Below are 24,759 nucleotides of genomic sequence, written 5' to 3'. Positions count from 1 at the left end.
TTTTATTTTACTTGTAAATGTGTTTTTATTGATTTTTAGAGAGAGAGGACGGGAGAGGGATAGAGAGATAGAAACATCCATGAGAGAGGAACATCGCTGATCGGCTGCCTCCTGCTCGCACCCCTACTGGGCAAGCAGAGCATGTGCCCTGACCAGAACCTCTTGGTTCCTGGGTCCACGCTCAGCCACTGAGCCACACCGGCTGGACAGCAGTGTGGCCTTTTAAAAATCTCTCTGTGGCCCTGGCTGGTTTGACTCAGTGGATCGAGCGTCGGCCTGTGGACTGAAGGGTCCCAGGTTCGATTCCAGTCAAGGGCATGTGCCCAGGTTGTGGGCTTGATCCCCTGTTGGGGGCTTGCAGGAGGCAGCCAATCAATGATTCTCTCTCATCATTGATGTTTCTATCTCCCTCTCCCTCTCCCTTCCTCTCTGAAATCAATAAAAATATATTTTTAAAAAATCTCTTTGTGCCTTAATTTCTTCAATTGTGAAAGGATCCACCGCTTTCCCGGGGAGGGGTGAACATCCCCTTTTGGTTAGTAACCTAGGAGCCAGGAGCAGGAACCAGGCCTGGCTGGAAGGGCCCTGGAAGGCTGGGGTGAGGTGGGTGTGGGTGGCAGGGAGCAACACTGATTTCTAAGAAAGTGATTCCATTCAGGGGCTAGTCCTGTGCGGATTCTCTCCTGGGGACATACCTAGAAGCTCAGGTTGAGGAGGAGAAGGAAAGCGGAGAGGAAAATTCCCCTCACCCATCTGGGAAATGGGCTCCTGCCAACTGCTGACTTTGCGCTCGCTGACGCAGTTCCCCGCGGAACCCCAGGCGGGAGGGAGGCCACGAACATCTGGAGGACATTTCTGCGAGCGCGGCTGCAGCGCAGGGCTCGGGGGAGGGAGAGGTGCACTTGTGCGCACGCCGGGGCCGGGCCGAGAGGGAGGCTATTCCCCGAGGGTCCGGCTCGCATCGCTCTGCCTCTCTCCAAGCCCCTTCTCCCCAGCCCCGGCCCCAGCCCCAACCCTCCCAGCTCCGACCCGCAGAGCCTCTGTCACTGGCAGTCTCGCCACGCCAGAGGGCACCCTCGATCTGCCGGAAAACGCCACCATTTTCAGCGCCCCTGGAGCATCTCCAAGCCTCTCCAAGCCTCTCCAAGCTGCCCGACTCCAATCTTGTCAATGAAGAATCAGGGCCAGGATGGCCGCGGAGCTGAACCCAAGTCCAAGCCCGTTCCAACCCCGGGCGTCACCCTTCACCGAGGTGGGGGCACGGCCGCCGCTGCCCCGGCCCCGCGCGCTCGGGACCTGCCCCGTGTCCGGCCTGGCCCGGGGCGGCCCGGGACGCGCGGCCAGGGAGGGAGCGAGAGACCAGCCCAGGAGAGGACGGACTGACAGCTGGAGAGGGAGAAGGAGTTGGGGGAGAGAGGAGGGAGGGGATTCACCCGAGTAACTTTCCAGAAAAACAGTCAACGTGTAGCAAGCAGGAGTGACTCCAAGGGGAGAGGGAAAAAAGTTCAGTTACCACGTCGAACGAACGAGAGGACTCGAAAAGTATTTTTCAAATGGGCTCGGCTTTTCCTGTGCCTGTTTAAAACATTAAGATCGGGCCGCAAAAGAGGCTGCGTGCGCTGGTCCCTCCCTCCCCCACCCCGGACCAGAGACGTCATCGGAGGGAGGTATAAAATTTCAGCAGAGAGAAATAGAGAAAGCAGTGTGTGTGCATGTGTGTGAGAGAGAGGGAGAGGAGCGAGAGGGAGAGGGAGAAGCAGGAGGGAGAGAAAGGGAGGGAAGACGAAAGCCAAGTCCGAGGGAATGAGCGAGGGAGGCGAGAGCTAGGAGAAGCAGCCTGAGAAAGAAGGAATAACAGCTTTCCGGAGCAGGCGTGCAGTGAGCTGGCTTCTATTTTATTTTTCTTCTCCTTTTTATTTTTTTAAAGAGAAGGAGGGAACAGAAGCAATGGCTGAGGGAGAAGACAAGCCGAGGTGCTGGTGACCCTGGGCGTCCAAGTGGATTACTGGGGCTGCTTTCCAGGGGCCTGTCCTCACTGCCTTCCAATTGCACACAACCCCACATCCCAGCCAGTGAAGACAAGAGGCAGCGTGAGCAAAGTCAGTTAGAAAGCCCCGAGGACGTGCACCCTAAGAGAAAGCATGAATGGTGTGCCCGGGAGACAAGTGTGTCCTCCGCTGCCCTCACCTTTAGCCGGGCCATCAGCAGCCCAGCCCTGCCTCTCCCCACCTACTCACTGGTGATCTGACTTTTTTTTTTTTTTTTAACATTTTTTTCTTTTCTTTTTCATTCTCTTTCCTTATTTTTCTTCGGGACAAGGCAAATATTTTGATTTTGGGACCCAAGCCATGGTCCTTCTGCTCCTTCCTTAAAAAAACCCTACTTTCTCTCCATCGCCAAGCAGCCTTTGGCAATATCAGATATCCGCTCTATTTATTTTTACCTAAGGAAAAACTCCAGCTCCCTTCTTACTCCCAGCTGCCTTGCTACCCCTCCCAGCCCTCTGCTTGCCCTCCACCTGGCTTGCTGGAAGTCCGAGCCCAGCAGAACCTGTTTAGACACATGGAGAAGAAACCAAGAGCTGTAAGGCACACAGTCGGCTTCTTCGTGCTCAGGGTTGCCAGCGCTTCCTGGAAGTCCTGAAGCTCTCGCAGTGCAGTGAGTTCATGCACCTTCTTGCCAAGCCTCAGTCTTCGGGATCTAGGGAGGCCGCCTTGTTTTCCTCCCTCCTTCTGCACGCCTGCTGGGGTCTCCTCCTCACCAGGCCTCACAGCCGCCCTGGCCTCTCTCCCCGGCTCGCACATGAAGATGCACTCGCAAAGGGCTCTGGTGGTCCTGGCCCTGCTGAACTTTGCCACTGTCAGCCTTTCTCTGTCCACTTGCACCACCTTGGACTTCAGCCACATCAGGAAGAAGAGAGTGGAAGCCATTAGGGGACAGATCTTGAGCAAACTCCGGCTCACGAGTCCCCCAGAGCCATCGGTGATGACCCACGTCCCCTACCAGATCCTGGCCCTGTACAACAGCACCAGGGATCTGCTGGAGGAGAGGGAGGACGGCTGCGCTCAGGAAAACACCGAGTGGGAGTACTATGCCAAAGAAATCCATAAATTCGACATGATCCCAGGGCTGGCGGAACACAGTAAGTCCAAATTCTCACTGGGGTGTCTGCTCTGTAGGGTCTGAACTGGAGCAGGGAGTCCCACTGAGGGGGCCTGGCGGTGGCCACACAGCAGGGTCCCCTGGTCCACCCACACCAAGGCGCAGGGGGTGGGATGCGCAGCTGGGGCTGGGGAGGTGGGTGGGGAGAGAGACAGAGCCATTCTGATAAGACCCCGGCACTTCTGGGAGACGGGGAGTCCTGGAGTTGAGCGGCTTGCTGAACTCACATCCCATCCTTGACTGATTTTAATTTGGAACCGCATTGTGTCATCCTGTTAACATATGTGCTCTGTCGCACATGCGAGCGGGTCGGTAACGGTAGGCATATAGGTGTCATAAGGGGCAGGGCCGCGGGCTCTCTCAAGCCCTACAGTTCCAAGACTCTGGAGACCCCGTCTTCTCCCTGCTTTTCACAACTCACTCTGACACGTCTCCAGTTCAGTTTTTTCCAGTTTGGGGGAAGAAGAGCTACAAATTAATCTATGTCACGCTTTTGAAGCCCAGGCAAGAGGCATCTTCTTGCTGTCTGGATCCTTCAGTCTGTACCACACACGTGACCCACATGAGCTGTGGGCGTGGGGGAGGGGTACACACCTCTGTCCACATGGACAAGTGCTTTAGGGCAATGTACAGTCTGGATCTGTACAGTAGATAAATGCATGCGCTCAAAATGGGTGCCTTCTAGGCCTGTGGACATGGGAAGGCAGGGTTGTGGCTCTCACGTGTAGATGGTTGCTGGCGGCCCTTTTGTGTCTGCGTGTCACGGGAAGAGTGGGTGGGAGGTGTGGCTGTGGATGCAGAGGGGACGTGTGTCTGGGAGTGTGTCCTCCCCGGAGGCTCCCGTCTGTGCTGAGGAGCTGGGAGGCTTCTGGGTGAGACATCTGTGTGTTTGTACACGTGTGGAAGTCATGTGTGTTTATTGAACGGGGATTTTTAAAAACTTCAACATGAGAGAGAGAGATTTGGCAGATGTTGAGAAACTGACAGCCCAGGAAGGAGGAATGTGAGCCAGGGACTCTGGGAGCAGCTCTGTTTGCTTTTCCTACCAGCAGGTGTCCTCACCACCCTGACTACCTCAGCCCTGGCTCACCTGGGAGGTGGGCAGTGCCCCGAGTGGGGGCTGGAAGGTGGGATGGAGCACACCGGGTGAGGATGGTCAGCTGCGGGGGACTGCAGGGGTTGAAAGGAACCTGGCCAGAGAGAAGGAAGAGGAGTGAGCGGCTGATGGGTGGACCAGCTCTGGCTGAAGCTGCAAAAGGCCCCAGTGGGAGCCTGTGGTTACTGGGGAGGGGTTCCCACTCCTGTGTCCTGTGGCTGCCTGGAGCGCCCTGCCTTAGGATGTGGCTACTGTGTGGGGCGGAGGCTATAGGGCAAGGCAGAACTAGCGCTCCCTGCCCAGGGCCCTCTAGGGTGGACTGACTCAGGGTCTGCCAGGGGTTCACAGTTCCCGGGGGCACCAGTCGCTGCATGGCTAGGCCTCCACCCCCTGGGCACCTATGAAGGCAGGAGAGAGTGGCCCTGGTCGTTGAGGAGGGTGGGAAGCCTTGGCCAGCAGGAGCGGTCTGAGGAGAGCCCGGGACAAGAGGGAAGGACCGGGACCCTAATGATCCAGGTCAGGAGGAGGAGTCCCAGGGAGGAGGGCTTATGAGTCACCGGGGCCCAGCCAGCCTGGAATCCCCAGCTGAGAATGAATGGGCCAGAGAGATGCAAGGGCACCCGGGTGCCAGTGGACCTCCATTTTTTGCAGACTCAGGGCACAAATAGTGGGAAAAGCCAGGGCAGGGCTAGGCAGCTCCAAGCCGCAGCACTAGGACCCTGAAACTAGCAGGCCAGGGGTGGCCCTGGGGCCAGGGAGCCATGGTCAGGCAGGGAGCAAAAACCCTGGCACAATGAGCAGGATGCTACGCAGGATGTCGTGGGGATGGGCAGGGCCCAGTGGGACACAGGCAATGCCAAGGAGGCTTGCAGGTGCAAACAGGAAGCAGGCCTAGACTCTCTGCAGCTGCTGGAGGTGACACAGAGGCTGAGCAGACACAGCCTGGGCCCGCCCTGCAGCTGGTCAGGTGCTGAGCCAGCCCTGGAGAGGCAGACACACAAGGCACGCTGCTTATAAAGAAGGCAGTGGGCAGAGGCACACACCCAACAGATGCTGAGCCGGAGCAGAGAGCCATCATCAGAGGCTTAGGGTGAGGGAAGCCTGTCCTGAACTGAAGAAGGTGGCAGGGGTGGTGCTGGTCTGTGGTAGGGCACTCACAGGGTCTCCGTGCCAGGATATCAGTGCCGGAGCCTCTGCTGAGAGGGGATGAGACTGCATTCCTGTCTACATTTTGTCACTCTCAGCCCCCCCTTACCAGTGAGCAGGCATTGGGAGGGACGCGCCAGCAGGAGTTGGGGCAAGGTGCAGAAATGCCTGAAGAGCTGAGAACAGGAAGGAATCATTTCCTGTGGTGCAGGAGAAAGGGCACCGAGGTGAGAGATGAAGGGACTGCATCAGTTAAGTAATTTGCCCCAAAAGATCAGGGACCCTAACCGAGTCCTTCTGCCTGCAGAAGGCACGCTATTAAGCACTAATGCAAATGTGCAGAATACACATTTGTAAGTCCTACCTTTAACCTTTAGGCTCCAGTAGAATTTTGATGAACACCACGAACGAATCACATGCTGGACCAAGCAGGAGGGGAGAGGAGCTATTCTCTTAGTAACCCAGTCTGACTGAGACTCTTCATTAGATAAAGAAAAACCCTTTGCCCTGCCAATGTGGCTCAGTGGTTGAGTGTTAACATATGAACCAGGCAGTCAAGGTTCGATTCCAGATTGGGGCACATTCTCCAGGTTGCAGGCTCAATCCCTAGTGGCGGGGGCTGGGAGGGGGGGGGGGCGCCTGTAGGAGGCAGCCAGTTAATGATTCTCTCTCATCATTGATGTTTCTCTCTCTCCCTTCCTCTCTGAAATCAATAAACAATATTAAAAAACAAAAAAAACTTTCGTTGAATTGGGGGAAAGTTTGTAGCAATGTGAATCTCCTGGCCATAAAATAAGGCAGAGCTAAGAAAGAAGGCACTCAGCTCATTGCTCTGCAGTCTGCCCCCAAACCAGGGGTGGGCAAACTTTTTGACTCGAGGGCCACAATGGGTTCTTAAACTGGACCGGAGGGCCGGAACAAAAGCATGGATGGAGTGTTTGTGTGAACTAATATAAATTCAAAGTAAACATCATTACATAAAAGGGTACGGTCTTTTTTTTTTTTTTTAGTTTTATTCATTTCAAATGGGCTGGATCCGGCCCGCGGGCCGTAGTTTGCCCACGGCTGCCCCAGACTGTACAAGTATACCACACTGAAACTAGTCAAGTCACCTCCCTGAGCCTCAGTTTCCTCATCTGTACAGTCAGAGATAATCTCTAAAGTCCTTTTTAGCTGAAACAATTTTTATGGTTACATCTGGGATGATTCAACATAGTCTCTGCCAGAGAGGAAGGCAAGAGGGTAATCCCTTTTATAATTCTCCAGGATTTTGCTGTAGGAAGTGGGTTGAGGCTTTCTCTGACCCACCGGTGGGGAAGACTTAGCTTTTTCAGTTCCTTTGTTACCCGTGTTATCAAGATATCCCCAGTGTGGTGTCATTTTATCTCCTGGCTTGTAATTACCTGTGTCTGGAGGGAGACTCGTATTTTCATCAAAGGGCGGTGCTAAGGCAACTAGCAAACCCAGAGTCCCTGAGAAAACTTGATATTTTAGCCTTTCTTTTTTCCTGGCTGCTACATTTAGATTGTGTTCATTCTGAAAATTAAAAGACATATCAAGAGAACTCGTGTGTTCTACTGCCAATGCTCTTCTCCCCACACCAAGTCGGTGTTTGTCCTAATGTGTCCAGAGGATAGGTGAGTGGCAAGACTGGGTTCCCAGGCCCCATCCCACCATTACAGAGTCAGAATCTCTGGGGATTCTGTATTTCCAAGCTTCCTATTGCTTGCTAAACTCCCTGAAGCCGAAGACTCAGTGAGCTAGGGCACAACCTTCCCTTAAAGGGGCTGCAAATATGAGCGCCCACAGAGGCTGGGCGGCTAATGCAAACGATCCAGCAGAAAAGCCACAGCCCAAGCACCATGGCAAACTGCACAGGAACTGGTCTCAGGTCATGGAGAGACTAGAGAGTATAGGGAAGGTGGGTGGGGGGTGGGGGGTGGGGGGCCTGGAGGGCACATGCCCCATTAAAAAGGGGTACCCACTGCTCAGTTTGGGCTGAGTTTTGCGGTTAGGACTATAGTCCAGCTTGACTAGAACATGTCCCAGAACAGCAGAAAATCTGTATCTTTCTGTAAACTTTCCCAACTTTTAACGCTAGCTTAAAATGCTTATAGTCTTCTAATTCAAAATTTTTTTAAAAAAAATGATGCATTGGCCAAACAACATGTCTAATACATTTAAAGGTTAATCCATTGAAAGGTTAAACCATTAAAGCTGCGGTTTCTCAAACTTCCAGAACATCTGGAAGCCATGGCACCCTTTGCAAAGCACTATAAACTGTGGTTCTCAACCCTGGCTACACATTAGAATCATCTGGAAATCTTAAAAAAAAAAAAAAAAAAGCAAGCAAACTCTGGACCCACCCACGCTCCAATGTAGTGAGAATCTGTACTGGGGAGTGGGTCCAGGCAGCATCTGTTTTAAAAGATCTCCAGGTGATTATAATGTACAGCCGGGATAAAGAAGCTCGGCCACACTGATATATGTAGTCCCATCACTGGCACCAGCAGTAATTTTCCTTACAGAAATGATGTATACAAGCAAAGGCACAACTGTGAGCCCAGGTGTCTGCAAACATTTCTAATGGCATGGCCTAAAACCACGGTCAGCTGTTTCCAGGGTTTTCCATGAATACTCCCATAAATATCTTTTTGCTTGTTTTCCTCTCAAAAGAGAAAACGGCAGCCATCAATCTATATATTTTGTGCGTAATGGAAAAAGTTGGTCATGATTTAATTTGTAAAGGTCAGCCCTCTAGTCCAGCTCTCAGGAATACTAGTGTTCTGCAGGAGCAGGGGGTAAGCCACAAAGCTGACTGGGAATTGGCTCGTATCTGAAGCACAGGTTGGCAGTCATAGACCCATTTCATGGAATCCTACCCCATTTCGTTGGTGAAACCATCTCTCTACTACATGACCTCTCAGGAGACTTCCAGAGTCTCTGCTTCAATAAAAGATATCAGAAGACCTGGTTCAAATCCCACCTCTGCCATCTATTGGCTGAATGACTTTGCCGAAGTCATTTAACGTTCCTGATGCTCCCTTTTCTCATTTGTAAAATGGTAAATTTTACTTATTCTCATTTTCCTCAAGGATTGTTAGAGGGTCAACTGAGTTAATACAAGTTCTATGCAATGTAAGGTTGTGCTATTACATTTTGGTTACTTATTTACACTCTGACTTCTTCCACAAATGATTTAAACATGATTACTACTCAGTGAATTTAATTGTCAAGAAGATGATCACATTCTCTTTTCTCTCCTAGGAAGGTCTTTTTACATCAATAACAATTGTGCCTGAGCTTTGCTTATTAGTGTCAATTTACTCCCTTGTGACCCTGGCCAAGACCCCTCTGGACATCCGTTTCTTCATCTGAAGGGAGATGACCCCCCCTAACACAGCGGTTCTCAACCTGTGGGTCGCGACCCCTTTGGCGGTCGAACGACCCTTTCACAGGGGTCGCCTAAGACCATCCTGCATATCAGCTATTTACGTTATGATTCATAACCGTAGCAACATTACAGTGATGAAGTAGCAACGAAAATAATTTTATGGTTGGGTCACAACAGGAGGAACTGTATTTCAAGGGCCAGAAGGTTGAGAACCACTGCCCTAACATCTGATCTAACTGTTAGAAATCTGTAGGTCCCAGTGATAAAAAATAGTGACCCTGCTTACCTCCTCGAAATCTCCTTGACATTCCCACCAAGAGGAGTCAGTCCTTCTTAGGGAACAGGTGTCTAACTGATGGGCTGGAAGAATCCAAGGAGGGATGGTCTCACTGGGGTGTCTTGGAGACTCTCAGCCCCTTGCTCCCCCATCTCCTGGCTGCCCGTTGTCTGGACTCCTCACTGGCACCTGCCATTTTTCTGTTCCCCTTTCCCTTTCTACAGCAACGCACCCATTGCATTGACATATCCTTTTCTCCCTCCTTCGACAGTTACCGGAGGTACTATTATAACTGAAGTCATGCTGATGACAGCTCCCTCCAGAGCCAAGGATGTCAGTACTCAAGAAGGTTACCCGTCCAAGTAGCTTCTCCATGTCTGGAGGGCTATCAACTTGCAAACTTAAAATTTAAATTGCCATCATGAGTCCTCTTTTGGGTTCTATCTGCAATGGTTCAGGGAATACTTGGCAGGATTTGTTCTTTCAAAGCCAGTTATTAATCAGGGCTTCATTAGCCGGCATTCACACATTTGTTTTTCTAACATCTGTTCCATTAATTTCCTAAGAACCAGTGTCAGGCCCACCAGATGGCAGTTTCCAGAAACGCTCACTCATCCTTTCCTAAAGATCAGTAGCGCATTTGCTTGTTTCCAGGCCTCTGATCCTGCCCGCCTTGTCGTGACTTCCTAAACCACCCCTCGGGTGATTATGAGCTCATTCCAGTCATGTCCATTATGTGCGGAATCTGGGTCTCTGAGCTTGAGTTTCAAGTTCTGTTACCATTTGTGTAGAAAGTTTTTCTCTGGGTGTTACTGCTGCTCAGACCTTGAGGTTGTCAAGTGTACAGGAGAAAAGATAAGATCTTCCTTTTATCTGGCTCTCGGGGGTGGGGAAGAGCATTTGCTGCCTTTCGTCTTGCGGACAGGGATGAAGAGGCCGTGGGGTGATGGAGGCTGGTATAGCAGGGACAGTCAAGGAAAGAAACTCCTAGAGAGAAAGGAGCCATGGTGATGGACCAGCTTGGCCTGAAGAAACATCCAAACACCTGTGGGTCTGCCAGGCATGAGATGTGGGCTCTTTGCCAGACCGATGTTGCCTCATTCGGTTTGAAACCTGCTGTGGATTATGTCGCTGAACTGCTCTGACACTTTCCATGTCTCCCCACTGTTAATGCGATAAAATCCAACCCCTCGGTCTGATATTTCAGCCTCCCTGCATGTGGCCCCCAATCTACTGTCTTAACTGGATCTCATTGGCTCCAGCGTGGCTGCGTGGGGTCACTCTTACTCCCCTGCATTTCCTCCCCGTCCTGCCTTTGTTTCCAGCAGACCTTACCTGTGAAATTTCTTTCCTCTCCATCCTCCAGCTCTTTCCTCCTGCAGGACCCAGCTCAAATATCTCCTCTTCCATGAAGTGCTCTCTGCTTTCTCCCTCCTCTGATCTTTTCCCCTTCTTCTTCTCCTCCTCCTCCTCCTCCTCCTCCTCCTCCTCCTCCTTCTTCTTCTTCTGATCTCTTTGCAGCAACTCCTGGGCTTCTCCGCAAGCCCTCGACACTTTCCCTCTGGTCCTGTTACTTGGGGCCCATGTACTAAGATCTCCCCTGTATATTAAGCTCCTTGAAGGCAGGGGCCATGTCTGTTCATTTTTTGCGTCCGGTGTTAGCACTGTTCTTGGTACGTAGTATTTGTTCAACACATGCTCAATAAATGAAGAACAGCCTGGCCACTGTGGCTTAGCAGTTGAGCATTAACCTATGAACCAGGAGGTCACGGTTCGATCCCTGGTCAGGGCACATGCCTTGGTTGCCAGCTTAATCTCCCAGTGTGGGGCGTGCAGAAGGCAGCCCATCAATGATTCTCTCTCATCAATTGATGTTTTTATCTCTCTCTCCCTTCCTCTCTGAAATCAATAAAAATATATTTAAAAAATAATAAAATAAATGAATGAACAAACACATGAATGAATGAACCCACTGGCTATGAGATGATTAAACTACTAGGAGAGACACCTGAGATCTCCTGAGAATCCATATTTTCTGAAAGAGCAGGAAGAGCCGGCTGGAGAGCCTGCTGGAGAAGATGTTAAGGCAATGGGAGGAGGGTGATGACAGTTGACTGGCCTGCCTTCCGGCCACGTCTTGGGGCTCTGGGGTCTCTCTGCTCCTCTCTCTGGTCTGTGTGCGATTCCAGGCCCACCAAGGATCTTCTTCCTATCTCCACGTTTATGGTAGGTCTGAGGCCTCAAGCCTCCAGAAAGGTCACAGGTGGACTTGGCCCCTTGGCGAGTGTCTGCTGGTATCCCACTGCTCCCTCAGCATGGGCTCACTCATGCTGCGCCTCCCCGCCGCTTTGTCTCCTAGATGAGTTGGCTGTCTGCCCCAAAGGAATCACCTCGAAGGTTTTCCACTTCAATGTGTCTTCAGTGGAGAAAAATGGAACCAACCTGTTCCGAGCAGAATTCCGGGTCTTGAGGGTGCCCAACCCCAGCTCCAAGCGCAATGAGCAGAGGATCGAGCTCTTCCAGGTGAGCCCCCTCCCAGAGCAGAGGCCAACCTGGTGGGAAACCCAGCGGAGCAGACCTGGGTGGGAATCCTGCCTCTCTGAGCCTTCATTTCTGTGTGTCACGAAGAGGACTGAGAGTTAACTAAGGTGCTCAAAGCAGCATTCTGAAACTTCGTTTCCTCTTGCTCCCCTCACCTGTCCTGCACTGTGACATAGCTCGTGGGCCTCTGTCCAGGCCTCGGATTCCTAACCCTTTCTCTGTCCTGCAGATACTCCGGAAAGATGAGCACATCGCCAAACAACGCTATATCGGTGGCAAGAACCTGCCCACGCGGGGCACCGCCGAGTGGCTGTCTTTCGACGTCACTAACACTGTGCGTGAATGGCTCTCTCGAAGAGGTAGGTTGACTCTGAGAATAAGCATTTTGAAAGGAGCCTGGGGTCCTTTTATCCTTCATGAAACAGAGGGAAGAAGAGAGAACTCAGGGAGTCACAGATCTGGGTTTAAGGCTTAGCTTTGCCACTGACTCCCTGTGTGTCCTTCCTTCATTCACTCACCTAGTATTTATTAGCTGCTCACTCTGCACCGGGTCCTGGATTCAGCAGTGAACAAGACAGGTGAGATCCCAGATCTTATGGGGCCTTTGTTCTGGTGGGAGAGACACGTAATACACAAGTAAACATATTGACAAGGAAGAATCTCAGTTAGTGATAAGTACCATGAAGAACAGAGTGGGCAATGTGACAATGACTGGGTGGGGTCCGACATAAGATGCTCGGGGAGGATCTCTAAGAAGAGGGAATTTGTGCCCTGAGATCTGAGTGAGGAGAAGGAACCAGCCTGTGCAAGTCAGGATAAAGGATGCTCTACCAGTGGTTCTCAACCTTCCTAATGCTGTGACCCTTTAATACAGTTCCTCATGTTGTGGTGACCCCCAACCATAAAATTATTTTCGTTGCTACTTCATAACTGTAATTTTGCTACTGTTATGAATAGTAATGTAAATATCTGATATGCAGGATATATTTTCAGGGGTCGCGACCCACAGGTTGAGAACCGCTGCAACGGAAACAGCAAGGCCCAGGCCCCAGGGTGAGAACAAGCTTGATTTGTTCTATCGGCAGCAGACAGACTGGCATGGCTGGAGCCAAGTGAGCTGGGGGTCAGAGGGGTAGCTGGGGCCATATCGACCTGTCAGGCTATGGTCAGGTTTAAGTACTTATTCCAAGTGTGATGAGCTATCCTAGGAGGGTTATAAGCAGGGCTGGGGATATGGGGTGAGGTGATTTGTTTTACATACCACTCTGGTTGCCATGAGGTCAAGGGAAAAGCAGGAATGCCAGGTAGGGCCTTATAGCAGCCTGGATGAGAGCAAGAGGCACTTCGGCCAGGGCAGTAGCAGGGGGTATGGAGGTGGTGTGGATTTATTCTATATTTTGGTGGAGAAGCCAATAAGACAGGCCGATTGCGTGTGGGGTATGAGGACAGAGGAGGAGTCTAGGTGATTTCTGATATTTTGGGACTGAACTAACACTTACTGAAATAGGAAGACGGGGAGAAGAGCACGTTTGAGGAAGGTTCTATTTTGGCCCATTAAGTTTGAAGGGCCTGGTAGCCATCCAAGTAGAGCTGTTCGAATTTTACACGTCCCAAATGTCTCGCCCACTCGCTGTTCCCTCACCTGGAAAATAAGGCAATGGTTCCTTCCCTGCATGTCACCACAGGCCCCACCATTCCCCAGTGTCCCCCAGGAGTGAGGCTGGAAGTCCCTACTTAGCATGGGTTGCCAGCTTGCTTTGCTCACTTCCAGAACCTGCCTGGGCCCTGTGGGCATCTGAGTTTGCAGGTCCCCACCTAAGGGACATTACCGGGCGGCTGAGCTGGCAGACTGTGGGCTGGAGGCCCTGCCTCAGCTCCAAGGGACCAGGAATCTGTCCTATCTCTCTTCCCGAGCACCAGGACCACGTGGATCTGCTGACAGCAGCACTGTTGGGAATTCTGACTCAGACAGCACTCTGCCTGGAGCCCAACGTGGCTGCAGAGAGAGGCCAGGGAAACGAATCCCTTAGCTTCCCTGCCTGATTTTGATCAGCTCCACCTGGATTTCTTTGACGCCCTGAAGGAGTTCTTATTTTCACAGCTGCAGAACTCAATGAGCAGTTTGCATTGAGAATGATTTCCATCCTTCTGGAGACATCAAAAAGATAATTTCGTAATAGAATCTATGGGTCCCCCACCCACCATCCCCACTGCTGCCAATTCTGAGGTTAGTTCTTCAGTGGAACCTTCCGTTCCCTCTCGGCAGATGCTGCCTGCCCCCTGCACAGGGGGATCGTGCACAGACCTATTCCTTCTGCAGAGCTCATGAGCCTCTTCAGAGTTTGTGGCCACAGACAAGGCAGCGAATGGAGCAGTTGGTGGTGTGGACTATTGAGGAAACGGAGTCACACATCTGGTGTTGCATTCATTTATCAAGCACCTGACAGCCTACTATGTGCCAGGTTCCCAGGCTGCCTTCTGGGTTCCAGAGCAGGCTGGAGCTTTCTCCAGGGTTGGGGTCCCAGCCTCTCATACCCCTGAGTTATTGCTCCACCCCACCTGCATTTCCTCCATGAGCAGAGCCACGCCTCCCCCAGCAGGCGGGGCAGGGAGCACACCCAGCATCCTGGCCCAGGAAAGGTGGACACTGGGAAAACAACCATTTTGCATCTCAATGAGTGTGTGGGCATCTTCCTTGGTGCTCTGTGTCGGCCCCTCTTTTCTCTCTTTGTTTCTGACAATTAGGAGTGTAGCTCTGGCATCAGGCTGTCTGGGTTTGAATCTTGGCTCTACCACTTACTGGCCAAGTTCCTTGGATAAGCCATTAAATTTCCCCAGGCCTCCATGTCCTCGGATCTGTATAACGAGGATAATAACAGTTCCCACTTTGTAGGATTATCATAAAGATCCAGACGCAGCATGGAGGTCTCAGAGCGTGCTTGACAGGGAGTCAAGGGATGCTGGTGATTATGGTCATCGCTCTGAGCTCTCTGCCTAGACAGACCTGTCGGCCCAGCCAGGCCATCATCTCACACCTGCACCCGAACCCTGACTCTCCCCAGCACATCTGTCTGCACCTTGATTTTCCAACTCACAGAATCATAGAACTTGTCCGCTCCAGGTCTCTCCGGGCCTACCTTCAACCCTTCGGGGTAGCAGGAGTCCACTGTTTCATGTAGCCCATTTCAGCTGCTCCAGCGCCTTCCTTCAGCTGCCTTAAACCAGGAAGAGTCCACACCTTTAACCTCCCTCCCGTACCCGACCACTGCTGCTTCCAGATCAATAGAAAGTCTCTCATTGTCTTACCCACCGGAACTGACATGAGACCAAACCCGACCTGGTTTCCCTGCACAAAACTACTGGATTCAGTTCAATTTTTTCACTTATTTTTCTTCTACTTCACTCAACTTTTTGTACTCGTTTCCTTGCTTCCGCAATTTCAGTTACCAAAACACTTGACCCCAGAACTCATAGGAGAAAGGGCCAGAGCGGGCCCTCTTACACCAGAACATCAGTCATCAAACCCGGCACCTCACGCTTCCTTGGGCTTGTTCTCTCCGGCTCATGCCATCTGACCCTTGGCCATGGCCCCCCGCAGCCTCCTCTGGCCCAGCTCTGGTTTCACAGCTGCCTCCACGCGCTGTTTGCTTTCTCTCATTCTTCCCTGTGCAGCTGAACAAGGTTCCCGAAGAAACCTCCGAGGAACCTTTACCTGCTCGTGCTCCGTTCCTTAAGGGAAATATAGCCACCTGTAACTTTCATTTTATCTCCCCTGGGATCTACCTCTTTATGTCTACAATCCCAGCCCTGGCAGACATGCTGGCAGCCTCCACTCAGATGGATTCTTTGAGTTTGGGGCCTTTGGAGTCACTGCCTCTCAGTCCCAGAGTTCTTCAGGTTTCCCCTTTCCCTGGACTCTCCCAGCCCCTCTGCCTCTTCCCTTCATCCTTAGCTCGAGTACCTCCTCTCCCAACAAGCACCTAGATCAGTGGTTCTCAACCTTGGCTGCGCATTAGAATCACCTGGGAATCTTTTTAAAATCCTGATTTCTGGGCCTCATCCTCCGGAAATTCTGTTTCTTTGTTACTAACGTTGTGGCCCCACCCCATCACAAAGAAACAGAATTTCCGGAGGATGAGGCCCAGAAATCAGGATTTTAAAAAGATTCCCAGGTGATTCTAATGCGCAGCCAGGGTTGAGAACCACTGAAGAGGGTGTGACTTTTTTATCTTCCTTCCTGCTCCTCTTTTTTTTTTTTTTTTAAATGTGTTAATTGATTTCAGAGAGGAAGGGAGAGGGAGAGAGAGACAGAAACATCAATGATGAGAGAGAATCACTGATCGGCTGCCTCCTGCACGCCTCGCATTGGGGATTGAGCCCACAACCCAGGCATGTGCCCTGACCAGGAATCGAACCATGACCTCCTGGTTCATAGGTCAACACTCAACCACTGAGCCACACCACTGGGCGCTCCTCATTTTTGGGCGTGTGACAATTTTTTCCTAATACCATCTTTTAAACATAGATGACTATTGAAATTCTCCTTCCTGAACCCCAGAAATCCATGGGGTGTGGCAGCATGAGTGGGAAGGTCTGCACTGGCTTTGGCATCCCTTTCTGTCTCCTGTGCCCCTCAGGACAGCCCACTTCTGTCTGTGGCAGCAGAGGCCCGGCCCTCCGGTGCATGGGCGGGGCGTCCATGTCTCCATCACACAAAGTGCTTTTCTCACCCACTCCGTGTCTTATTTTGCAGAGTCCAACTTAGGTCTGGAAATCAGCATTCACTGTCCGTGTCACACCTTTCAGCCCAATGGAGACATCCTGGAAAACGTCCACGAGGTGTTGGAAATCAAGTTCAAAGGTAACAGAGTGCACAGGACAGGAGTCCCCTCCTAGACCCCAGGCAGAGGGACCAGGCTCCCTCGCAGAGATGGCCACTCTCTGTACTCGAGTCATTCTGCTTTGCCCCCAAAACAATGAGCGTGACTGTCAGTTTCTAGACGTAGAGCACACGTCAGCATTTGGAAGACACTGCTGGGTTGGTCAGAGCAGTGAAATCGTGAAGGTAATTGGTACCACCGCTCTGCGCTCAGCCAGTAAAATGGGGGTGCGAGGACCTCTTTCCCAGGGTTGCTACGTAAATTAAATGAGATGACAAGTGTATAACACAGTGTCAGGAATACTCAACAATAATAGTCGGCTCCCGCTTCCCTAAAAGCAATGGACTTTGGTGGCTGTGAATTGAGGTGTTACAGAGCCCCCCTGATCCTTGCCTGGGCGGCACCTGGGTTTGAATGACGGCTTCAGGGCTCCGGGTGTTTGTGATGAGATGGTGAAAAAGTTGAGAGTCATTTCAGGTTTTCCAATGTGTTTCTAAGGCGCTCAACCTAGACCAGTGGTCGTCAAATTGCGGCTCGAGAGCCACATGCGGCTCTTTGGCCCCTTGAGTGTGGCTCTTCCTAAGCCTTAGGAGTACCCTAACCAAGTTAATAACAATGTACCTACCTATATAGTTGACGTTTAAAAAATTTGGCTCTCAAAAGAAATTTCAGTCGTCGTACTGTTGATATCTGGCTCTGTTGACTAATGAGTTTGCCGACCACTGACCTAGACCATCTCTGGATTTCCCTTCCGTATCCCATTCTGGGTAATGAGGCACACTGAAGCCAGGTGGTTCCTCAAGGTCAAAGCAACCACGTCAAAGCCTGAGGTCCGAGGCCTGTCTGGAAAACGGTGCAGGCCTGTTGGCTCCCTGCCCAGGGCAGTCCCTTTGCCTGTCAGGGGCTCTATTTCCGAGCCTTTTTTATTTTTTAAGCCAAGCATTTGACATCCTAAGTACAGAACCTCAGAGCTCAGATCTTTGGCGTCTGTACCAACAGGCCAGGTCAGGACGAAATCCTGCCACTTCAGTTTTGCTCATAAAGATCATCAGGAAAGGAATTTGGAAACCCCGGCCTCTTGTTTATCTCACGGCCCAGGTGCCCCTGCGTGAGGTCCAAGTCCCTCCAGTTACATGTAAATTAACCTCCTGGGTCCCGTCCTGGGTGGAGATGGGCCATAGCTGGCAGCTGTCTGTCACAATATAGACGTCCTTTCAGTTGAGACGCTTTCCAATCCAGTCTCCATTCTTTTCCTTTTCAGATGAAATAGCAGGTTTTCTTCCCAGAGTCTGTTTGCTAAGCTGATTATTGCGCGCTTCCTTAGCTCCTCTGAGTTTTATAGTGAAAACATTTGAATGGGAACGATGATTCAGTCTCATTCCTCTGCCTTCTATTCAAGATGTCTTACAATTGTGACACCTTAAATTACAGCAGGGACTTCTGGGTATCTTGACCAATTCAGATCATAAGAGGGAACTCACACCCACAAGAGACCAAGTCCCAGAATCTAAATGAAGAGCCCAAAGAAATGTTAGGTAGCTGCTCAGTGACAGATGTTTCACGGGTCCAGGAGCCTCTCAGGAAAGGCTCGCTGCCTTTTTAAAAAAATCTTTATTGTTGAAAGTATTACATAGCTCACCCTTGCTGCCACCCCCGCCCCCCATTGACCTCTTCCAGCCTGCTCCCATCCCCCCACCTCCAGCCCCACCCCGGTCCTCACCACCCCGTTGTCTGTGTCCATGGATTATGCATATATGCATACAAGTTCATTGGTTGATCTCTTCCCATCCACCCTCCCTGCCTTCCCTCTGAGGTTCGACATCTGTTCAGGTGTACGCACACAGGCGGCATGAGGGGTCCGGCCAGGGCTGTCCTGTGGGTTCTTCTGATAGCGGTTCCCCATCAAGTCTTTCCCTTCCTCACAGACCACACTGCCCCTCCTCCTGGGCAGGGATGGGATGGCGTGAGAAGGCGGCCTCCACTCTGCCTTCCTTACACAGGAGATTGTCGCCTTCCTTCCCGCCTGTAGGTGTGGACAGTGAGGACGATCACGGCCGTGGAGACCTGGGACGCCTCAAGAAGCAGAAGGACAACCACAACCCGCATCTAATCCTCATGATGATCCCCCCACACCGGCTGGACAGCCCTGGCCAGGGCGGTCAGAGGAAGAAGCGAGCCCTGGACACCAATTACTGCTTTAGGTGAGCCTGGGCCGCTCGGGATCCGTGAGCTCCTGAGACCGCCTGCACGGGTACCTCCTGGTATTCAACGGAGGGTCCCTGAGGCTATTCACAAACGTCTTCAGGAAAGATTTACAAACCTTTCTGTTTCTCTGGGAGCCCCCCCGCCCCAGTTCTCTGCAGCCCAGCTCTGTGAGGCCCTGGATGAAGTACCAGGAGGAGAGCGTGGGCTGAAGCCTCTCCATGGTTCTCATGTTTTTTTTTGTGTGTTTTTTTTTAAATGTTTTTATTGATGTCAGAGAGGAAGGAAGAGGGAGAGAGAGATAGAAACATCGATGATGAGAGAGAATCATTGATTGGCTGGCTCCTGCACGCCCTACACTGGGGATGGAGCCTGCAACCCGGGCATGTGCCTTGACTAGGAATCAAACTGTGACCTCCTGGTTCAGAGGCCAATGCTCAGCCACTGAACTATGCTGGTCGGGCAATGGTTCTCATGTGTTAGAGTACGTGTAGGATGTGTTTGCCTGTGGGCGATGCTTGCAGGAATTTCCATGAAAGAAGTGCTCAGTTCCCTCTGAAGGGTCCAAGGAGCTACAGGATGAGGGGAAACAGGGCAGTCTCCATTTGTGTCAGGCAATTTGAGCTAGAGAAATTAATGAAGTAATTCAGATGTTGTTCAGTAGCCTCAGTGAAGAGGTGAAAAAACAAACAAACAGAGCTTGTCTTATTTAGGAGTAGTTTAGCTCCTTCTCATTTGTAACGGAGGGGCTGCTAAAGCATGCACAGCAGTTAGTAGAAGGTAGAAATGACCACATTCGTGAGAAGGTCCAAAGGGTAAATGCTTTAAGAATTTGGAGTTCATCTCCGGATGCAGGAGAGGCTTCAGAGGGTGTGGAATCCGAGTCTTAGAGGACGAGTGCGTGTGGGTGGAGACATGGGAGGAGGAGGCACTTCTAGTAAAGGAAGGAGCATGAATGGGTCAGTCTGGCTGGAGAGGAGGGTGCCTGGATGGAATCGGGGAGAATGACTTGGGAAATTTTTTAGCTCTAAAACCATGTCTTATGAGGAACAGTCAAATGAATGAGGGATGTTGAGCTTGGGGACTAGAACGGGTAAGAGAGGCAATGTGGTTGCCTCCAACCGTCTGCAGGCTGGTGTGTAGATTTGTTCTATGTGGTGCATCATCAGTTAGGAATGGGTGCTCTTGGCTGCAAGTAACTGTGGCCTAAACCACTCACGATTTCTTGTTCATCAGCAGCCTGCAGCAGCAGGCTCAGGGTTGGTCTGGCTGCTTAATTATGCCACTGGGGACACAGGCTTTCCCTCTCTCTTCAGCCTGCCACGTTTGATGTGTTGCCTTGCTTTTCATGCTCTTGTTCATGGTCACAGTGTCTGCTGGAGCTCCAGGTAGCTTGTCTGTGCTGAAGATGAAAAGGGGAAGAGGCAGAGCTAGCGTTTTTCTTCCATCTGCGACTTTTACATCGAATCAAATATTTTTTTGCCAAATTTGCCCTCATCTCCTGCATGCTTCTCCTTACATCTGGTCATTGCTGCGTTACATGACCACCCCCATCTGCAAGGGAGGCCAGGAAAACGAGTATCTGGTGTTCTAGACTCTGTCATGGGAAGCAGCAAGAGAAGGGGGTTAGGGATGAAAAGATAATAAAGAATGTCTGCCACCGTTCACCCCTAGAACTCAAAAGAAGCCAGATTTTGGCCTTGGAAGTAGCAAGTCCTAGGTCTCTGCAGATACTGAAGGAAGACTAGCTCCCACCTGACAAGGGGTCCTGCCCAATGGGTCTCTGCAGGCAACAGAACTGAAGTGTCTTGAGGATCACATTCGGGTGACCTAGGAATTGTGAGTCTGATAACAGAAGGACATGCCTCATTTTGATTCGACAGCCTTGAGATTTAGTCTAAGCAGTCTTCTACCACAGTACATAAGCTGCATGAGCTTAGAGTTCATTTCTGGCTGATGCACAGTAGGAAGGTAATAAAATCAGCCTCCAGTAAGCTGAGTTGGCTAATAACATTCAGTGTTTGGTTTTCTGTGGAGCGATTTATGTCTCTGCTTTGATTCATAAAGTAAATGGGAGCAGGGCCCCCCTTTGTCTTTTTGCTCTTATTCATCATCTACATCTGCTTGGTATGTCCTTGGGACCAGGGTCTTTAGCAGAAAACTCCGTTATAGCCTCTACAGCTCCATGCACTTGAACCTGGGGTTCCATTGATTAGACCCGCTCTGACGATGGCCAGTAAGGACTCCGAGTGCAGAGATGAGGGCCGCTTGTGAAGTTGTTCATGTCAGTGGCTTGCTTTTAAGTTGGGTTTCTGTAACGTGTTTTGTGTTGCAGCAATGTGGAAGAGAACTGCTGTGTGCGCCCTCTCTACATCGACTTCCGCCAGGATCTGGGCTGGAAATGGGTCCACGAACCTAAGGGCTACTACGCCAACTTCTGCTCAGGCCCTTGCCCATACCTCCTCAGTTCAGACACAACCCACAGCAAGGTATGGCGTGGGGCTCAGGCCCCAGGGAGTACTGGGGCTCCGTCCACCAGGCCACCTGTTTAAAAACGATGCATGAAGGACTGATTGCTGAGTGAGGGAGCGATGAGCTGGAGCGAGTAAAATCCCTTCAGTGAAGGTTCTGATGTTGGCACCTGGCCCAACTCTACCTGGGCACATTCTGCCCTTCCTACTTACTTACGTAGTTTCAGCCAGATTTTTCAACCTGTCTAAAGCTTTTGCATTGTTCTGAAATTAATTCACTCCATCCACCCTGTATGTTGGAGATGTGTGCGCATGGCTGGCAGGTGATGTGGGCAGAATGGCTTCCACCACCGCTTGGAGAACTTTGGTAATTCCAGCCTCCTGACTGTAGAACAGTTATTTTGAAAGACGATGTAAAGCATGCAGAAGCAGCTAAATGAAACAACAGGAAGAAAAGGGAAGAGAGAGGGGAGTCCATGACCCTGAACCCAGCTCATCTTTCCCGGGGGGGTGGGTGAGGGGAATAAAACCAGGGTAGTAATTCACAAGGCACTTTCCTTACAGCTCATTGTTAGACATCTTGTCTGGGACCCCCCGCACCCTGGCAATTACCAAATGGCCATGTTTTGCGAAGTACATTGCTCACCAAAGTGGCCAATTAGAACTGGGAAGACCAATATAGGAGTGTTTTCTTAACAGAGAGAGAATTCCAAGACCGGTGTGAAGGCCCCCATAGCTGTGAATGTGCTGAAACTGTTAGCAAGCAGGTGTGGATGCTCTCCATTCCTGCTCTGTGGACGAACAGGACAGGTCACCCACGCCAGCTGAGCGTGTGTCCAAGGTGTGGACCACGTGCTCAGTCCCTGGAGCAGCCCTAGAGGGCGGGGAGTGTCTCAGGCCTGAGGCCTGGCTTTCCAGCCTCTAAGCCAGCGGTTCTCAACCTGTGGGTCGCGACCCCTTTGGCGGTTGAACGACCCTTTCACAGGGGTCGCCTAAGACCTTCCTGCATATCAGCTATATACATGACGATTCATAACAGTAGCAACATGACAGTGATGAAGTAGCAATGAAAATAATTTTATGGTGGGGTCACCACAGGAGGAACTGTATTTAAAGGGCCAGAAGGTTGAGAACCACTGCTAAGCAATGTGTCCTCCCCAGGTGCTGGGCATGTACACCACCTTGAACCCCGAAGCCTCGGCCGCGCCCTGCTGCGTGCCCCAGGACATGGAGCCCTTGACCATCCTGTACTACGTCGGGAGGACCGCCAAGGTGGAGCATCTCTCTAACATGGTGGTGAAGTCCTGCAAGTGCAGCTGAGGCCCCGCCGGCAGCCGAGGGAGCAGAGAGAGAACTGCCACGGCCGGCCGGCCTGCCTGCTCCTTGGGAAACACAAAAGCAACAGACCTCACCTGGAGGCCCAGAGCCCACAACCTGCGGCGTCGGGCAAATGGCCGAGACGGGGGCTCCCTTCCGGACATTTCTTTCTTGTTGGCTCTGAGAATCACTGTGGTAAAGGAAGTGTGGGTCTGGTTAGGGGAAGGCCGAACTCTTCAGAACACACAGCTGTTTCTGTGATGTAGGCAGGTGGTGGGGACAGAGGAAGAGGGGATGGCAAGTTGACAAGTGGTGTGGCAATGGGGTTGGGGAGACAGGGAGGAGGAAAGGCAGAGAGTGGCCGGGACAGGGCCAGACCGGAAGACACGTCTGACCGAGGTTAGATTTGCTCATCGCTGCCCCATGTCGGCTCTAGGGAATCTGGATCACGTTATACACGGCAAGCATTTTTCTTCAGACCGGTTACCAAAACATGGTCCCAGTGTTGTCTCTCATTCGACCTGGGATGAAGGACGAATCTGTTAGTTTTGCAAACCGTCCTCTGGACATCAATCAGCATCAAGGGTCATAAAAGGGAAAACGGCCAGGTAATGTAGTTCCCGGGCCATCAACTCCACGGGGCCCTCTGGGTACATTGAACTTAGAAGCAGAAGGTGCGAAGTAACCCTTCTCCTGTCTTCCCTCTGGGTCCCTCCTCTCGCCTTCTTCTTCGGTGGTATTTCCCCTTGGACATTTGGCTAGACACTTTCCAGGTCAGGGTACACATATCTGAATTTGGGGTGTGCGCAGCCTTTGGGGTATCATGGGCTTCCCTCTCCCCTAAGACCCTCTGTTCATCTGGTGTTCCTGGAAGCAGGTGCTACGTGTGGGGCACACGGGGAAGTCACACGTGTGCCACACAATGACTCGGCCCCAGACACGTAGACTGAGGTATAAAGACAAATACAAATATTAATCTCGAAATCTTTGTATAAATAAATATTTTTGGGGAATCTTGGATCATTTCATCTTCTGGAAGATTGTTTTTAGAACAGTAAAATCCTTATTCTAAGGTGTAAGTCTGACTCGATAAATGTCCTTAGTTACCATTTTCTTAATTTCCTGTCCATACCTGCTAATCAGAGGTACCGGGAATCTGGGGCAGAGAATCGCAAATGCTGATCGAATACATTGATTAGCATGATCAGCCTGGACGTGGCTTATGGCGCTGCCTCCCGCCGTCTGAGAAGACTGCACTCTTGTGTTCCGTTTTCTTCAGTGTGTATTATTCTCAGACACACAGAGGAAGTGGCTCAGATTTGCAGAAAGTACACTGTATGAATCTGACCTCCATTTAACTGTGGGCAAAAGCACTTGGGGTGGACCGTGCATAAGGAAATGTGTTCATTTGTACATTCATTGTACGTGACCAACATCATCCGTTTTGAAAATCTCATCTCGCCCCTAAACGGTTTGGCTCAGTGAATAGAGCGTCGGCCTTCGGACTCAAGGGTCCCAGGTTCGATTCCAATCAAGGGCATATACCCAGTAGGGAGTGTGCTGGAGGCAGCTGATCAATGTTTCTCTCTCATCGATGTTTCTAACTCTCTATACCTCTCCCTTCCTCTCTGTAAAAAATCAATAAAATATATTGAAAAAAAAAATCTCATCTCCGTGTCCAAATCAGTGGAGTTAGAGACACTGCCTGTGGCAAATGGCCTGAGAATAAGCGGCCACGTCTGCCATCAGAGGAAGCCTAGGAAGAGCTAGCAGGAACCTCTTCTCAGACCTGGGGCCTCTCGCCAGGGACTTGGGGATGGGAGGGGGCGAGAAAAGTGCAATTCAGGAGCTCTCTGTGGGTCACAGATCCCAAGGCCGCGCAGAGTCCATCCTGGTACCGATGTCCACCCAAAGCAGCCTTCTGCAGGAGTGAGGCACATGCTCCTCTGTGGAAATCACTTTGCCACGGGTGAAATCAAAGTCTATCCTAGGCTAAATTTCTCAAGTCTAAGGATGTGGACGATGTTGGTGTGAGTGCCCCTTGCTCCTTCTGGAGTTCTCCCAGGTTGAGCTCCTGAGTTTGCACAGCAGGACCTTTTCCCTGCGTTGTCCATGTCCAGCCAATGCTAAGGGCTTCTCTCCCAGCCTCCAATCCATGTGGCATCATTTACTCCCACGGTACTCAGTGTCCCCCCCCCGTAGCCCCCGCCCCGTGTCCCTGCCCTATAACCCCGGCAGGTGGACGGATACAACCCTGGCAGGTGGACTGTGTT

At 51.3% G+C, this 24,759-nt stretch overlaps 1 protein-coding gene across 1 annotated transcript; it reads left to right on the top strand.

The window, feature by feature from the left end:
• The first annotated feature begins 1,690 nt into the window (after nt 1–1,690).
• On the top strand, nt 1,691–24,066 carry TGFB3 (transforming growth factor beta 3). The gene is made up of 7 exons (XM_036313794.1): nt 1,691–3,142; nt 11,435–11,598; nt 11,846–11,975; nt 16,370–16,477; nt 18,526–18,697; nt 21,034–21,187; nt 22,331–24,066. Exons 1-7 carry the CDS (start codon nt 2,803–2,805, stop codon nt 22,487–22,489), a joined length of 1,227 nt encoding a protein of 408 aa, XP_036169687.1. The 5' UTR covers nt 1,691–2,802; the 3' UTR covers nt 22,490–24,066.
• The last annotated feature ends 693 nt before the right edge of the window (nt 24,067–24,759 follow it).

This window comes from Myotis myotis, unplaced genomic scaffold, assembly GCF_014108235.1.
Source record: "Myotis myotis isolate mMyoMyo1 unplaced genomic scaffold, mMyoMyo1.p scaffold_m19_p_1, whole genome shotgun sequence".
Classification (NCBI taxonomy): Eukaryota; Metazoa; Chordata; class Mammalia; order Chiroptera; family Vespertilionidae; genus Myotis; species Myotis myotis.
The sequence above is the reverse complement of the archived record's forward strand: the minus strand, read 5'-3'. Positions and strand labels throughout refer to the sequence as shown.